The following is a 16,837-nucleotide window of genomic DNA, read 5'->3' on the forward strand; positions in this document are numbered from 1 at the left end:
TAGCGTAAAAGAGAGCTATGACTCCTCCGAATCTTTAACAAATTGAAATACAACTTTATAATTCGACGTAAAAACATTTTCTCGCTCAGTCACTATTACAAAATAAGAGATGAGTTTTCCTTAAAATCAGACAAATTATTGTGTTGCACATTGCACTCCAGGACCGTGACCATGTCCTCCTCTCTCATCATCATTGTCGTCATCGTAAATGTCACTGCGATAAACGTCGTCTGCTGACGACGTCTCGTTGAAATTTAACAACATCACTTCTTCGACATCGTCACCTTCGAAATCCATCGGTTTGGGACGAGGTGGCAGAAATGCTTCGAGTGCCTAAACAACAAGTTAAATCTGTTTTTAAAAATTGTGAAAAGAGAATGCAACTCACCATACTTTCGCCATTTTTACCTTATTTGTACAAATTTTGGCGAAAATGGTGATTGGCCTGAAATTGCCTAATTAAACCCGCCAAAAATTTTAAGACTTTCCGTATTTAAACAAAAAAACAACAACTCAAAGACCGATAAACAACAAAAAACTCCACGATACCAAATGCGATTTTTTTACTTCGTCGCTAAATTAAATGCACTTCAAAATCATTTTAGGACATTGCCATATTGAATACGCGTCAAAATTCTTGGAAGGTTTATTTCCATTTAACTGCATTTTCAGCTATAACGCTTTTTCTTTGTAGCGCGAGCCCACTTACACAAAATCTCCCATTTCTTTCAAAGTGCGCACGCGCTAACAAAATAGTTAAAAAGGTTCAGGTAACACATTACATCAAAACAAAAATAGCTGTGATTACAGAGAAACCAGCATGAAGAAATTACCTTCAGTTTTTCAACTTCAATATGACTTTTCTCGGGAAAAACAACCGTAAACTTTATGTATAAATTTCCTTTCTCCAATGGATTTCTGTGCATGGGCATTCCTTGATTAATAATTACTCTCACGCTATCTGGAATGATAAAAATTTATATGTACGCAAATCTATGGCTTGAAATAACAACAAACAAACAATTTAATAGGCAAGGTGACGTTTAAAAGACGCAGTAAGCAATTGCAGGGAACTAAACATGGATTAAAGAAATTATTCTTTGAAATAAAACTAAGCGCAGTAATTTTCACATTACAGTTATGTTGAACTTAGATTTGCCTGAATTGTTTTGACAGAAAAATCACTTATTTTACGGAGATATAAGTTGATTCAATTTCAAGTAGATTTATTTCTACTAAAAGTGTTCCGTGAAAAATAATTTTCGCGAATCTACTACTTATTTTCGCAAATTTAGTTTCAGATATGCCGTTAACTGCAATGGCTCATATCACAGGGATTGACTATTATTTAGTGCAACCACAAAAAAGGAAAATTTACCCAGAAAACAAAAACCTTGCTTTTTCAAAAGTATCGCAACATTTCCTTCCGAATTGGGTAATATTGTGTGAGAGAATCGCAAATTCATATTTAGAATAAACAGGACGTTTCTTATTGAAACTCTAACAGCGAGAACTGGGTTAAAATCCTTACAGCATCCTTCTAATCTGTTCTCAACAATTTTAACACTGACGAATGATTATAGCAGTATTGACATTGATTGCTTCCTCAAGCTAGCTACTGTAGACTTTTTGGTAGAACATCAGACGAAAAATACTGGCAAAACTCACAAAAAAAGACAAGACAGGTTAAATACCTGGTTCAACAACTTTTCCAGCACTATTTGTCACAAGCAGTTCCCTTCCATCCAGGTGTTGGATAGGTATTTTAAAACCACACAACGCCTCTGTAATTCCGATGGTTAAATCCATGTGCAGGTCATCTCCTTGTCGTGTGAATCGGTCGTGTGGTTGTTGCTGCAGAACTATAATCACATCTCCGGTTTCAATGCCAGGCTGAAATAGAGTCGGAATATCCGTTTAACGTGGGGCCTAGTTTACTCAGTTTAATCGTTTTCAACAACTAACTTACCTGTTGGTCTCCCTCACCACGAAAAGTAACTTTTTGTCCATTCTTCATACCTTTATCAACATGCACCTAAGGATAGAGACACAAGCATGACTGTACATAAAAGAACAAACAACATTAATAACAAATCATTTAAAAAAAAATAATAATAAAAATAAAAAAACAAAAGATTTTAACTTTACCTCCAGTATTTTCGTTTCATCACAAACTTTTTTTCCTAAACACTTTTTACAACGGTTTTTGGCATCGATAATTTCTCCTGAAATGCAGAAAATAAATTAACCTGATAATATTACGTAAAACATAAGAAGATAAACAATTGACAAATCAATAAACCTTCTCCAGCACAGTCTGGACAAACTCTCTGGACTTGTTGAACCATTCCAGGGCCAAGTGGTTGTATGCTGATCTTGATACCATTACCATGACAAGAATGACATTTTTGAACAGCGTTACCTTTACCGCCAGCACTGAAATTTCAAAACAGAAGAAAGTATATGTAATACATTCATCTGCAAGAATTTCGGATGTTTTTAATTTTTAGAAAAATACTTGTCCGAAAATTAAATTGTCCGAACTTTTTATATTTTACTAAATTTTTTTTTTTAACTTTATTTTAATTTTACGTAAAACAGCTATTACAACATTTTTACTTCTTATCTTCGTCCTCGTCACAAAAAACAAACGATTTCTGTATCTAACCCGTACTCCTCAAAACCCACTATATTGACGTCAAATGCTTCGATTTTCGATGTTTTGTAGTTCTGATGGATTAAATTCTTCAGCCTCTAAACATCTTTGTTTGTCATCTTGAATTTAGAAAGTTACTAGAAATTTCCAATCCATATTTAATAACGTCATTTGTCCAAAATCACAAAATTAAGGTCCGTAAATTAAAAGACCAAAATTAAACAGTTTGAAATTTTTGGAGATAATATAATATATATGTATAGTGACGGGTAAAAATACAGGGTAAGAAAAAAATGCTTGTTATCAACATTCACATGCAGGACTATGACTGTAATTTGATTTTGTTGAGACTCCATTACAAATAGTTTGCATGTCACAGCCCTATACAAAGTCGTCTGTGTCTACATAGGGTAAATACAGAAAGTAATATTATTTTTGATAAGATAAAAAAGAGAATTTACTTAAAAAAAACGCAAGAAAATCAGAATAATTATTATTAAAAACAAAAAATAAAAATTACCCTTTGCAAGCAGAGCATATAACTTTCTTTCTTAATTTTAACTTTGAAACATGTCCATTGTGTAAGTCTTCTAATTTCACTCTGAAAAAATGATTAGGTAAGTTTAAATCTTTTTAACCAATACTATTCTTGTGTCGTTCTTTTCAAGATCAGGTAATAAAGTATAATTAAAAAACAACAATCTACTTTAGCGGATGAACAGTATCTTCACCACGCCTTTTCTGAGGTCTCCTTTTGCCACCTCCCATTCCAAATGGACCACCCATTCCAAATGGACCGCCTCCAAAACCACCTAAATGTAAACAGGAAGAAAACATTCTATACCTGTCTAACAACATAAGCCAACACTGAAATAACAAAACAATAAAGCTCTCACCAAACATACTACCTCCACCATGACCGAATATATGACCAAGTAAATCTTCCATTCCTGAAAAAAAATTATTTTGAAGTAAGTTTAAATGTGTACAGTATAAAGATTTTAAAGATCTGCTTTCAATGAACTTTTTTATATAAGAACAAAGTTCGTACTTTTAATCTGTTCGGAGGAATTCAATTTGTTTTAAAGTTTAACCTGTATTTTCATTTTGCACATGCGTTAATTTTTGTGTTAATTTTACGCGTTAATACGTGTAGCCTGTGTTGATGGTAAACATATATCCCATGTAGTTGACTTGTTCATGCATTAAAAACTTACCATGTCCCATTCCACCTTCCATTAATCCTTTCTCACCAAATCTGTCGTACATTTCACGTTTCTCAGGGTCAGATAAAACTTCATGTGCAAAAGATATTTCTTTGAACTAAATATTTTTTTAATTTAAAAATAAAACGAAATAATATATAAGCTGTCCTGTGTGTGAGTAAAAAAATACAATCAGCAACTTTCTTAAGTTTTTTAGAACAATGTAAGAAAAACTTTTCGCCATATTCTGTTACAAAACTCAAGAAGCTTTTAAATAAGATGTCTAAATTCATGAAAATTTGATATAGATTAGAGATTGGTTTTTATATAAAAGACCACAGGCAAGAAACAAAACATGGCCTTTGGAGCATAACTGACCTTTTCTGCAGTTTCTGGTCCTGCTTTATCTGGATGGTATTGACGAGCAAGCTTCTTGTATTGCTAAAAAACAAGAAGAAATTATGAATGTGCTTTTCTCATTGTATTTTTGGGTCAAATACCGTAGAGAGATGTGCATATTTCACATGGCTAGACTCACTAATATTGAGGGATATACCCTATTATTTCCAGGAGGGGCCATGGCTTAGATGGAGAGTCCTAGAGTATTTAATGCTCATTTTGGGCTACACAGACCCAATTAGGGCCCGCAATCTAGACAACTCCCGGCAACATCCAACGACCCACACAATGTGCCATCTCCCAAATTTCCCTCACATGGCTTGGCTTAACCCGGGGCTATGGTAACATTCACTTGGCCATGTTAAATCGCCGTCAAGAGGAATCTAACCCCAGTCTCCCGCACAGAGTACGAGAGCTATAACTACTAATCCACAAAGGCGCTGTATGATACCAAGAGACAAAAGTTCCTCACTCCCTTTTAAAATAGTGGGTATTCTTTTAAATTATACGGAATAACTAAGGTACAAATTATAATTCAGAACATCACATCTGTCAATAGTTTAATCTTGAATTTTCAATCCTCCATTCTCCAAGGAATATTATGAGGTGATGGTAACAACACTATTATACCAGAAATATACATAATTTCATACAATTAGGGGTTTCCCTAGGGAACAAGATACATGATGTCATGCAAATGGGGTTTCCCTACAAAAGAGAACAAATAAATGTAGTCTGAGTAAACACAGAAAATAACAATGTAGCAAAAATTTACCCTAACAGTTTAACAGAACTTTCTATATTGGTGTTAAATGTCATCATGTGTAGTTCTTAGAAAGTTAATAAATCGTTCTTATTAACGTTTTTGAACTACTTCCCTTTAGCTCTTTATTTCCAGGCCTCTTGAAGTACTTAGCAAGGCAACTTGGACCAAAATGTGTAACTGTTTCCTCACAATTTAAGTGTTTACTTATTGAAAATATTTAAAATCAAAAAAAAAAAAAATATGGAAATATATATTCAAATTCAGTAAAAAATTGATCCTTCGCTCAACATGACTCCTTGCTCTGCATTTGCTATTTCCTTCATGGTCAAAAGTAAAATTTATAAAGTCTCTCTATACTCTATAATCACGTTTGTGTAACTTTCTTTAATTTACTGGCTTGTAAAAACCAGGTTGTAGAATTTCAAAAAAGAATAGTATGTCTAAACTATACGAAACTATCCTTTTTGGTTTTAAACATATTTTCTGAAATATGGCTGATGTGATACTGATCAGTGATATTCCTCTCAAAACTGAAAATGAAGAAAATTGTGGAAAAATCAAAACCTCGCAAATTCCCTTATTTCTCTCATTCGGAAATTATTTCTCACAAAATTAAATTAAATTTTGCAAGTTACATCACTAAATATTCAAGAATTTTGCAAATTTCATGAAAATTCATAAATAAAGTTTCCTTGCAAAATAAATTTTTATTAAGCTATAAGTTAAAACCACCACCATCTTGAGCTAATTTCAATTGATTTTGGGCAATTTGTCGCAGAGAAAAAGTCTCTTGAAGTGATTGGGTTTTATTGGTGGCAGCTAAAGAACAAAATAACATAAATATAGAACAATATTTTGCACTTTAATAAAAAAACAAACACTAATCGATCTCAATATCACTATCGCATTCTTCGTTCTCATCTACAAACGTCTCTAAGATGTCTAGAGCATTGTCAATAACGTATAAAATTGCTACAGCTATTCGTGGACATCATATTTATAAAGACGCTTGGGCACCACATACTAGACAAAAATCAATATGTAAAACAGACACCGGGGAAGAAGCAATCGAAAATGATAAAAATGCTATTTGCGTTTTTAAATCAACCGATGAAGTAACACTACTGGTTGGACATCTACCAATAGAAATTTCTTGTTTACTTACAAACTTTCTAAACACAGCGCCTGAAAACAAACTTGAAGCATTTGTGGCTGGAAAGAGAAAAAGGGAGGTCTGACTTATTGTTAAAGCAAAGTATGTTGCTTTAACAGGGAGCAAGTATTTTGGAAATATATTGTTCGACAAGTTGAAAGAAAAAAAGAAAAACACCCTAACTTTGAATTGGATATTATAACCACGAGTGTTATTAATACCTCAACCAGCGAAATAAATACCATTTAATCAATTGTTTATAGTAGTATTTTCTCAGTCCCTATCAACTATATTGAAATTATGTGAATTCGAATAAGCCCCCATGGGGGGATTTATTTGTCAAAATGGGTTTTGGGGGAGGGGGCTTATTCGGGAGTTGGGGCTTAATCGATCATTTACGGTATAATAACTCAAAAAATGTTGTAACAAACCAAACATATTTGCGATCATGTGCCTTATAAATAACAATAATATATAGGAATACTCTTGAATACCTCATAAAGCTACCAATTTAATTTTAGTTGGTAATTTGAGGGATATAGTTGTCCTGTCAATTGTTTCCCAGGGGGGGGGGGGGGGGGCACGAAGAAGGTTCTAGAGTGGTTAAAGCTCCAATTTGCTACCGATATATTTTTGCAATTTCTGCCTGATTAAAAAGCTAGGTGCTATTATGAAGTTAGGCTTGTTCCCCTATATTTGTTTTCATCATCAAACCTTAAAATCCTTGGTTCTGGGGACAAGATGGCTGGATCATGGGATCCCTGGATTGTATATGTAGGTTTAGCTTAACTGATTAAGTAAGCTACTAATCATCAGCCAAACATTGTTTCAGTCAAAAATCATTTAAATACATATTCTCTTTGTTGCAACACTTGTATTGACAATAGAAAAAAGGTATTCTTAGATCCATGTTAACATCAAATTTTAAAAGAGGAAACTGGCATATTTCAATTTCTTAGCTAGGAAAATTATACAAGATAGGAAATTTTGAATACCATATGATTATTAGAACAGGGCTTATTTTATGTAACTTCTGATTGACATATATTCATATAAAGTTGCAATTGTGCAAAAAAACAAACTAAAAAGGAATTTACTTCACATGAGCACGCATCTTTTTGCCCATCACCCAATCGTTAAAGCCGAAACAAGCTTAACTTGAAGGGATTCCTGCCGCAGAAATGATTTTTTATATGTTTTATAAAGTTGTTTATCAAGTTTTTTTGAATTTTTAAAAAATCTTTTTTCATTCTGAAGATATTAAGCCTCAAAGATTTCCTTAGTACTGTTCTGCCCAATCTTTGGACTTAATATGCCCAGTCTTAAAACTGGACAGCCAGTCTTAAGACTGGGCAGGGTGTCACGAGATTAGGCAGGAGACCATGTTAGGCCCATCTTCAGAAGCCTTTTAGATTTTAAAGAAGGGATGTTCCACACAAGCTCTGTTGTTTGCAAGACCTAACAAACATTCTCATGAGGCAAATCAAAAATTATATTTGGGGTATGCATACTGGGCAGCCATTTTTCACTGTCCGAAGATTGGCCTGGCCAGTCTTAAGACGGGGCGCGTTCCAAGATTGGGCAGATCAGTACCTTAGGTACTAAGCATAAATTATTACTTGAGGTATCTTGCAAATTTACTTAATATTGAAACTTTTATGCAGTGTGGATTTATACTCTTGATGATATCTTGGCATGTGCAAAGTTTTGTAGTTTAAGAATGGCCCCATCTTTAAGTATATGTAGGAAAGTAATGTCAGCATTTTTTAAAACATTATAAGATTCCGGATTTTGAATATTGAAAATCTTGAATATATTGAGAACGAAAAAAAATTTGAAAAAAATTTTAAAGGTCTTGATAAACAAATTTTTAGTCTTCACAACATATAAAAAAATAATTTTTGACGCAGTAATCCCTTTAACAGAAAATGTAAACAAAAAATGTAAAAAGGTCTATAGCTAGCTAGCTAGCTATATGAAGTGTATAAACTTGAAAATTTGCCTGTTTCCATACATTTTAATCCTGAACTCAAATATTTTAGTCATTTTTTGCAAAAAATGATCAGAAAATTTTAAACATGTTAACCCAGATCCGAGAATATATAGCTAGCTTGCTATAATAGTGTACTGCCTTACCTTTTTTATTTCGTTTGTGTGAGCAGTTGGTGACACACCAAGGAGATCATACAGTTTTGTATCCACAGGCATGTTGATAGGTTTGACTGTTTACGAGTTTATTATCAAATTAATATCCTACACAGGCCATAAAGGACTTTTTAGAAAAAAGAAAGTAGGAACACTGCACCACTGGAGTTTGATTTGCAAGTGAGTAAAATAAAGAAAACACCACATTAACGTGCTGTTCGTTTAACCTCGTTTGCAAAATATTGATAAAAATTTATTACAGACTACAATATTTTATGTAATAAATTTGTACTAGCAGTTTTTAAGTATTATTTGTGCTGTCAATATGCTAATTCTCCATTGTTTTTTGCATTAAATTATTTTTTATTTAGTTGAATTACTTTTTAAAAATTATGTAACTGAATAAATTTGGGTCTATCAAAGTCTGTGTTTTATACGAGCAATACCCGATGTCAAAATTTTTAAAATGCCAGTCAGACAAATCGCAATCAATATGCCGGAAATATGCTGAAGGAACAGGCTGCGAATATAATCACATATTCAGACATCGCTGCAAAATGGGACAGTTAAAAGTCGTTTTGCAATTCACTAAACAAAGTAGACCAGTAGTTAGCCCAATTTCTTATGTGATGCGTAATTATTTTTTTTCTATCCACTATCTTGTAGCTAGAATGAGAACTTCACATTAGTGTCATTCTTTCCACCATTTTACTTTTGTATTTTAATGATGGATGCTTTATAAATTCCATGCACTTCACTTCTCTAAAACAATTTTACCTACCTAGCTAGTTCCTCCATGGTATTGGTGGAGCTACTTTGCGAGAATGCTATTAAACCACAAACGCCTAAATAGGTAGCTAGAGCTAAGGTTGAGAGTTTTGCTAAATTCTCTGAACTTTTGTACACTTTTCCAAACTCAATTCCATTGTTGACCTGGTCAAATCAAAAAGACGATCCTTAAAATTAATAAAAAGGATTTCATTGACTAGCTTCCTGGCTATATATTTATTGAGAACATTGTATATATCACATATGCCTGCTATTATGTTTTTTTTGTCTCAGTTATGTGCAGGACTTATATTTTTTCTTTGTTACATTTTATTTGGTTGCTAAGAAGATTGGCAATGTTGTTATTTTTTTTTTCGTAGCGCCGTAGATTAGTGGTTAAAGCTCTTGTACTCTGTGCGGGAGACTGTGTGCGGGGTTCGATTCCTCGTGACGGCGATTTAACATGGGTGAGGGAATGTTATCATAGCCCCGGGTTAACCAAAGCCATGGGAGGGAGATTTGGAAGATGGCACACTGTGTGGGCCATTGGATGTTGCTGGGAGTTGTCCAGTAGAGCGCGGGCCCTAATTGGTAGCTCAAAATGAGCATTAAATACTCTAGGACTCTCCAACTAAGCCATGGTCCCTCCTGGAAATAATAGACAGGGTATATCCCTCGATATTTGTGAGGCTAGCCATGCAAAATATGCACATCTCATTTTTGTTTAGGACGTAAATTAATTCCTCTAAATGTCAAACTAGATTTTGACTCCTCCAGATCGTCTTTATTCTTGGACAGTGCTATATACTGTCAAAAAATTACCCTCCTACATAATCACATGGCATCTCATTGATCAATAATCATCCTTCAAAGGTATAGGTAAAAGTAAAAGGTATCAAAGTCAGAGGTATACTCCAAAGGTAATATGCCACCGTAGTTTAGTGGTTATTACTCTCGCCCTTTGTGCAGAAGACCGGTATTTGATTCCCCTTGGCAGTAATTTAAAATGGGCGAGTGAACGTTACCATAGCCCTGGGTTAACCCAACCCATTTAAGAAAAATTTGGAGCACACGGTGGCAGTTGGATTTTCCAGGGAGTTGTCTGGTAGAGAATGGACCCTAATTGGGTCCACGTAGCTCAAAATGAGCATTAAATATCCTATGACTTCCCATGTAAGCCATGGCCCCTCCTGGAAATAATAGACAGGGTATATCCCTAAATATTTGTGAGGCTGGTTATGTAAAATATGCACATCTATCTATTTGGGAAAATTGTTCTCCAAAAATGCTAGAAATACTTAATGAAGTTCATGCTCAAGCTGCTCGTGTTATCTATCGGCTGCCAAATAATCTTCTGACTAGTGATTGTCCTTGTTAAGCAGGATGGCACTCCATTTCATACCTGTACAAATGTCGGTTATTGTGTTTGATGTACAGTATCTATATTACAATAACAATGTAAGCATTCGCTCAAGATTACATGTAAAGAAAGTACAATGTGAAACATCGAGACAGAAGCATCAGTTTGAAATATCTCCTGTAAAAACCATTTTGGATAAACATAAATTTAGTTTGCAATGATTTGGAATGCAATGCCTAATGAACTAAAAGACATTGACAGGTATCCTGAATTTAAATTAAATTTTGCATTGCACAGTAATAAAATAAACACCTATTTTTTTATTATAATACTTAAAATATTGAGGAAAGTTTTCTCTTTATTTGAATGTTTATACTTTGTTTATTTGATTGTTTATATTTTGCCTTCATATAGCTATATTTTTATATTCATATATTTCATCATATTTATTATTATTTTTCTAGCATGCAACGATCCTGAACTAGTCCTCTCGTTTTGCAATTTCTGGATAGTCTCTTACACTAGGCTTTACAAGCTTCTATACTCCATGAGTCATTTTTATTGTTTAAGGCTTTTTGGTTAATTTTTAATATTTTGTTGTAGGTCCACATCAGCTTTTAGCTAAGTTTGTATTTTAACCTGCTTTACGAAATAAATTAGTAGTGGTAATAGTATCTATACAATGAACGCAAATTATCGTCTTTTGTGGGTTTTAGATGCAAAAAATAAGTGGTTTCAAGAAACAATATTATGCAAAGAGGTTCTATATAATGTATGTTGCACAATAGTATTAAATATTTATGTAGTAGGTGTACATTATGCAAGCTCTTGCAACTTCTAGCCATGCTATTTTTTTTCTTTGCTTAAATAAGTATGTTAATAATTCTGCAACAGCTTTATTCATTGAAATCTTGTTCTGGTATGATTTTTGTTACTTTTCTTGTGCTAGGAACAACTATACCATAACATGTAAGAAATTTAGACTGATTTTGATGCTAAGTTTAGGCTTCAAACTATTCTTTTATTTTTTAAATTATGAAGCCTTGCTTTTCTGATTGTTTTTCATGTTTGTGTGTTAATTTATTTCAATTAGAGTGTTTTCACATTCTATTATTCAGAATTCTAAAAATAATTTTTTTTGCTATGTTTTTTATTCTTTATTTTTGTTTTTCTCACCTGCTTTTTTCTGTAATTAAACTCTGAATTAGGGATATAATAGTTTGTATTCAACTTAGCTTTATTACTGATACATATATTATTATTATTAATAATTATCATATATTATTTTTATGTGCATGTGGAACAAGTTTCTTTTAATTGAATGTTTGTGAAGATGTATCTTTTACCATTAATATTTTAGTAGATCTTGTGAAATAATAATGGTGTTTTATAGGTGTTTCAATACAAAAAACCTTAGGGATTCTAATCCATAAGGCTTTTTGATTCAGACATTTGCTTATGGGTGCCACAAAACGACTTTTGAATTAGAGGATGGGTAACTCAGTGTGAAAAATATATTTTCAATTTTTTAAGTCAAGTATTGAACAGTATATTATTGTATTTCTATTTCACATTCTAGAAAACATATAGGGAGCTATATATATATTATTTTTCCCCATAGTTAAAGCTATTTAAATTGCCAACGATGGAAGCTGAAGTTGTTGATAACAGTAAATACAATTGTCTTGGAAATTTTGAAATTCAGAAGAGGATTGGTAAAGGTCAATTTTCAGAGGTATTTAGGGCTCGTTGTTTAATTGACAATAGCATAGTGGCATTAAAGAAGGTTCAAATATTTGAAATGATGGACATAAAAGCACGAAACGATTGCATCAAAGAAATTGAATTGTTAAAATCACTCAACCATCCAAATGTGATCATGTATCTAGCATCATTCGTTGAAAACAATGAACTAAACATTGTTTTAGAATTAGCTGATGCTGGTGATCTTTCCAAAATGATAAAACATTTTAAAAAGCAAAAGCGTTTGATTCCAGAGAAAACGATTTGGAAGTATTTTGTTCAAATCACTGCAGCTTTACAGCATATGCATTCAAGACGAATCATGCATCGTGATATAAAGCCTGCAAATGTATTCATTACGGCTACAGGAGTGGTAAAGTTGGGTGATTTAGGATTAGGAAGATATTTTAGCTCTCAAACAATAGCAGCACATTCACTTGTTGGTAGGTCTTATTAAGATTCAGTTTTCTGTAAAGTTCAGACAAATCCAGGTATGATATGCACCAATGTTGGTAATTTTCACTTGTTTTGCTTAGACTAAGGACTTGTTATAATTCTTATCACTTTTGAAAATTTTAAAGTGTAAAATTTGCCAAATTCTTACCTGAAAGCTGAAATAAAGCATGTAGAAAGCAAAGTTATAATTTCCTTAATTGTTATATTTTCCTTTTTTGAAAACAAATCCATGTGCTTTGTGAGAAAAAAATTGCAAATTTGTTTAGGAAGCGTTCCCATATTACGTAATCAAATTTTTTCCTTTTTTCTACTCCCCCCTCCCATGTAATCAGTCGTAATCATTTGGTTGACCCCCCTCCCAAAATTACTTCATTATCTACTTACCCCCCCCCCCCCCCAAAAAAAAAAAAAAAAAAAAAAAAAAAGCAAAAAAGAAATCCGTAAAGATTTCTACCAGACACTAAAAAAGTTTTAAATATTTACAGTTTTATATTTTACTTTTATATTTTATACATGCAAGATATAGAATATAGCGAATACAAACGCTTTAGATAGTTGATATTTTTTACACTCATGATAAAATATGGTGTTAATTTTTTTTGATTTGCTTTTGTCATCAAACCACTTGACAACTCCACCCTCCCCCATAATCAAGCGTAAGCAATTTCGATAAACGCCCCCCCCCCCCCTACTTGATTATGTAATATGTGAACGCTCCCTTAACTTCTTGGTGCAAAATATTAAAATACCCATATTTGTCTGAATTTTACAGAAAATTAATTACAAGTATGGAATTCTGTTTTTGGACACAATACCTATTATATATACGTTCTTTTTTATCATCATTTTCATGGATAGAATGGACTGTTTAGGGTGTATTAATGACCTTCCTCCAATGTAAGACTGTACTTGGCTATAATAATACTAATCGTGACTTCAGACTTTGCATTCACCCCAACCTTTTTTTCTAACTTCCAGGGTGTAATCCAGGTGTACTCAGTAGCTGTTCCATATGAAAGACATGACATAAAAGCTCAATTTTCCTTGCAGGAGAGCATATACCAAATTTAGAATGGGACACAAACAGCTATATGGGTCAGAATTTTTGGATTGCACCCTGACCTTACAAACTTTTCAACTAATTCTTTCGTCAACTCTACTATAAGAACCAAATTATCTGCATACAACAATTCTCATGGACATTCTATTTGTGTACAATGCTTCCATGACTAAAACAGCAACAATGGCTTAGTACAGAGCCTCCTAATTCTGACACAACTTCTAGCATTGCTGTACATAAGCTTAACCATCTTAACTAGTCACTCATTAACACCTAATTTTTTCCTAGCCCACCAAAAAACTTTACATGACATATCAAAAGCTTTCTCTAAATCTACAAAGGGAAAATAAAGATTCTCTATCTTCCGAAATACTTGTCCTGTAGCTGCTTGTGTAAAACTATTGGATCTGTAGCACTACACCCTGGAACAAAACTAAATTGCATTTTGTTCAATTATTTTTCTAAGGAACAATATATTCGTTCCTAATGTGTCTACAAAATTTTACTTCCAGGTACGCCATACTACATGTCTCCTGAACGAATCCACGAGAATGGTTACAACTTCAAATCAGATATATGGTCGCTTGGTTGTTTGCTGTTTGAGATGGCAGCCCTGCAGTCTCCATTCTATGGCGACAAAATGAATTTATACTCGTTGTGCAAAAAGATAGAGCAGTGTGACTATCCACCACTTCCTTCGGAATACTACTCTGATGATTTACGGAACTTAGTTGATGTATGCATTAACCCTGAACCAGAGCAGCGGCCAGCTATTGATTATGTTCACGAAACTTCACAAAAAATGTACTCCATTAAAGTGAGCAAATAAACAGAGGATTAGTTTAATAAAAGGTGATACTGATCACTAACATTGCTACTGAATGAGTGGTTGACTCGCTTGCCTGTATTATCAAATCTACTTTCAATTGCGCGAGGCAACGTTGAAGTTATTTCGTAACTTAAAGATTGTTTTTGTACTTGGTCACCGACACCAAGGATGATAGTTTTGAGCAGTGGTTTTTAATTTTTAAATATTTAATGAGAGCTATGTCGAGTGGTGAAGTATAATGGAGAAGTAGAGTTTTGAGTTCGTGGGTGCGAAGAACTACATATTTGAGTGTGTATATAAAAGTATCCCGGTGTTTTTACCACTCTCTTGGGATATGTGATTTTAATGGAAGCCGGTCTTCTTTCACTTTAATCTCGTTCGCATTTAAGTTATAGCCTGCTTCACATTTCATATTTGTACTTCTACATACATCATGCGTACGCAATTAGTTTTTGTTACGGTTAAAAATAGTTATTTTTTTTGGAATGTACCGTATAACCTCCTTTTTATTGTTTGAAATGAAATACAGGAATATTCATGCAAAATGGTCTTGCCATAAGTAGACGTAGTGTAAGGTAACACGTATATTAACTATCGAATTAATATTCGAACAGACATTCGAGTTATTATTCGAACTGACATTTGAGTTAATATTCGAACTGACATTCGAGTTGATATTTGAATTGACATTCAAGTTAATATTCGTACTGCCATTCGAGTTAATATTCGAACTGCTATTCGAGTTGATATTCGAATTGACATTCAAATTAATATTCGAACTTGCATTCGAAGACTCAACCTACGCCGTAAATTTACTCACTTTCTTTTTACCTTATCAGAAGAAAATGAAATTTGTCTCAACAGATAATGTTTCAGGATATAAAAATCACGGTCTATGTTTTGGTATGTTTACTGTCTTTTCAAAAGTCGACAAAAGTGACGAATTTTTCTTTAGGTGGTGAATATTTTCTTCGACGAATATCTTTTTCTTTGATAAGGTAGATAGTTACATAAGATTAATAGTAAAATATTTTTTTAATCTATATATTATTTGTAATTTACTTTTTTTGAATGACGCCATCTTTGCTTAAGAGGGTCCTTCTTAATGCCTTTTTTTTGAAGAAGGTGAGTCTCTGAACGAATATAGTGGAATATGCGCGTGTGATATATTCTTTTATGATTGAATAAATTCGTTTATCTTGCGATATATATTTTATCATATTTAACTTCCCGGTAAAGTAAAGCTTGGACAATCAAAATAACATTTTGACTAGTGTTTTAATAAAGTAAAATCGTTCAAGTTACTCTATTTACCTTGAGAGAGGTTATTTAGCACGTGAAACAAGGTCACTTATCCGCAGAAAATATAAATTTCTATGTTTCCTTACCGAATTTTTAATAAATTTTCATGAGAATGATTCTAAAAAAGTATTTTTTTCAAAGTAGCAAGTAAATTCCAAGCAGTACCAAGCACAGTAGAAAAAAAAACTCAAGACGATTCACGATTTCTGTAAAATCGTGGTAGTTCTACCTGCAGTGTTACTAGTAATTCCCGTAAAAAAAATTGCATAGTGACGAGAATTCTCTTACTAGGTCGCGGATACTAAATTTATCTTAGAATACGACGGAAAATAGTGCTTGTGATAAATTTCGCTTTTTTATGGTGCAATCCAGGGCTTTTTACAACCAGTCGCGGAACAAATTCCATAGCAACGAGTATAGAAACCATTTTCACAAACTCCAAGTAGCTTTCCAATTACTTTTCTTTCCTTTACATTTCAATTCATACATGCAATTTCTGCACACCACAATTGAATTAAGCTACAAGTGACTACAAAGCAGGCTCACGGTGTGTCCTGAGATGTGGACTCGTCAGCTTTGAGATCTAAGACTAAGGGTGTTAGGTCTCAGGTGCTTTACAACTAGGAATAGTGCTGCCGTACACTTTTTCTCAACCCACAAGTCAAATATTTTCTAAGAAAATCTTTAAGTGCGCTTTTTGCTGTTTAAGGAAATCTCAAGCACCTAGTGTTTTAGCTGGATCGATTTTCATATAGAGATATGCCTTTTTTCTGCCGAGAAATTGCCAGTTTCGCCCTGTTTCAGCTCTACTCTCATCCTAGAAATTCCACATCAGTTACTTGAGATATGATCTAGTGTTTAGAAAATCCGTTTTGCTCAATTCAGGTGCTATCCCCTTTTCTAGTTGTTTGGCAAGCTGCTCAGCGAACCACTCGTTGTGCTTGTTTGAATTAAAGGATTTAGCAGGTGTTGACAGTGATTTGCAAAGGCTGGGA

At 33.4% G+C, this 16,837-nt stretch overlaps 2 protein-coding genes across 2 annotated transcripts; one reads left to right on the top strand and one right to left on the bottom strand.

The window, feature by feature from the left end:
• Positions 1-8,527, bottom strand: LOC130614816 (dnaJ homolog subfamily A member 2-like). The gene is made up of 12 exons (XM_057436273.1): positions 8,316-8,527; positions 4,240-4,302; positions 3,874-3,979; positions 3,553-3,606; positions 3,363-3,468; positions 3,177-3,257; positions 2,303-2,436; positions 2,149-2,225; positions 1,970-2,035; positions 1,695-1,893; positions 834-961; positions 1-333 (listed from the first exon to the last, which is right to left on the bottom strand). Exons 1-12 carry the CDS (start codon positions 8,385-8,387, stop codon positions 136-138), a joined length of 1,284 nt encoding a protein of 427 aa, XP_057292256.1. The 5' UTR covers positions 8,388-8,527; the 3' UTR covers positions 1-135.
• A 3,521-nt stretch (positions 8,528-12,048) lies between these two features.
• LOC130614825 (serine/threonine-protein kinase Nek7-like) lies at positions 12,049-15,745 on the top strand. The gene is made up of 2 exons (XM_057436284.1): positions 12,049-12,638; positions 14,224-15,745. Exons 1-2 carry the CDS (start codon positions 12,098-12,100, stop codon positions 14,538-14,540), a joined length of 858 nt encoding a protein of 285 aa, XP_057292267.1. The 5' UTR covers positions 12,049-12,097; the 3' UTR covers positions 14,541-15,745.
• Positions 15,746-16,837: the final 1,092 nt, after the last annotated feature.

The sequence above is a fragment of the Hydractinia symbiolongicarpus genome, chromosome 11 (genome assembly GCF_029227915.1).
Source record: "Hydractinia symbiolongicarpus strain clone_291-10 chromosome 11, HSymV2.1, whole genome shotgun sequence".
Taxonomy (NCBI): Eukaryota; Metazoa; Cnidaria; class Hydrozoa; order Anthoathecata; family Hydractiniidae; genus Hydractinia; species Hydractinia symbiolongicarpus.

Excerpts from the sequence above, each read along its gene's own strand:
- LOC130614816 (XM_057436273.1), bottom strand. The coding sequence starts at position 8,387 with ATGCCTGTGGATACAAAACTGTATGATCTCCTTGGTGTGTCACCAACT. Across the intron at positions 3,980-4,239 it reads GACCAGAAACTGCAGAAAAG|TTCAAAGAAATATCTTTTGC; the intron begins GTCAGTTATGCT and ends AAAAATATTTAG. Across the intron at positions 3,258-3,362 it reads GATACTGTTCATCCGCTAAA|AGTGAAATTAGAAGACTTAC; the intron begins GTAGATTGTTGT and ends TCATTTTTTCAG.
- LOC130614825 (XM_057436284.1), top strand. The coding sequence starts at position 12,098 with ATGGAAGCTGAAGTTGTTGATAACAGTAAATACAATTGTCTTGGAAAT. Across the intron at positions 12,639-14,223 it reads AGCAGCACATTCACTTGTTG|GTACGCCATACTACATGTCT; the intron begins GTAGGTCTTATT and ends TTTTACTTCCAG.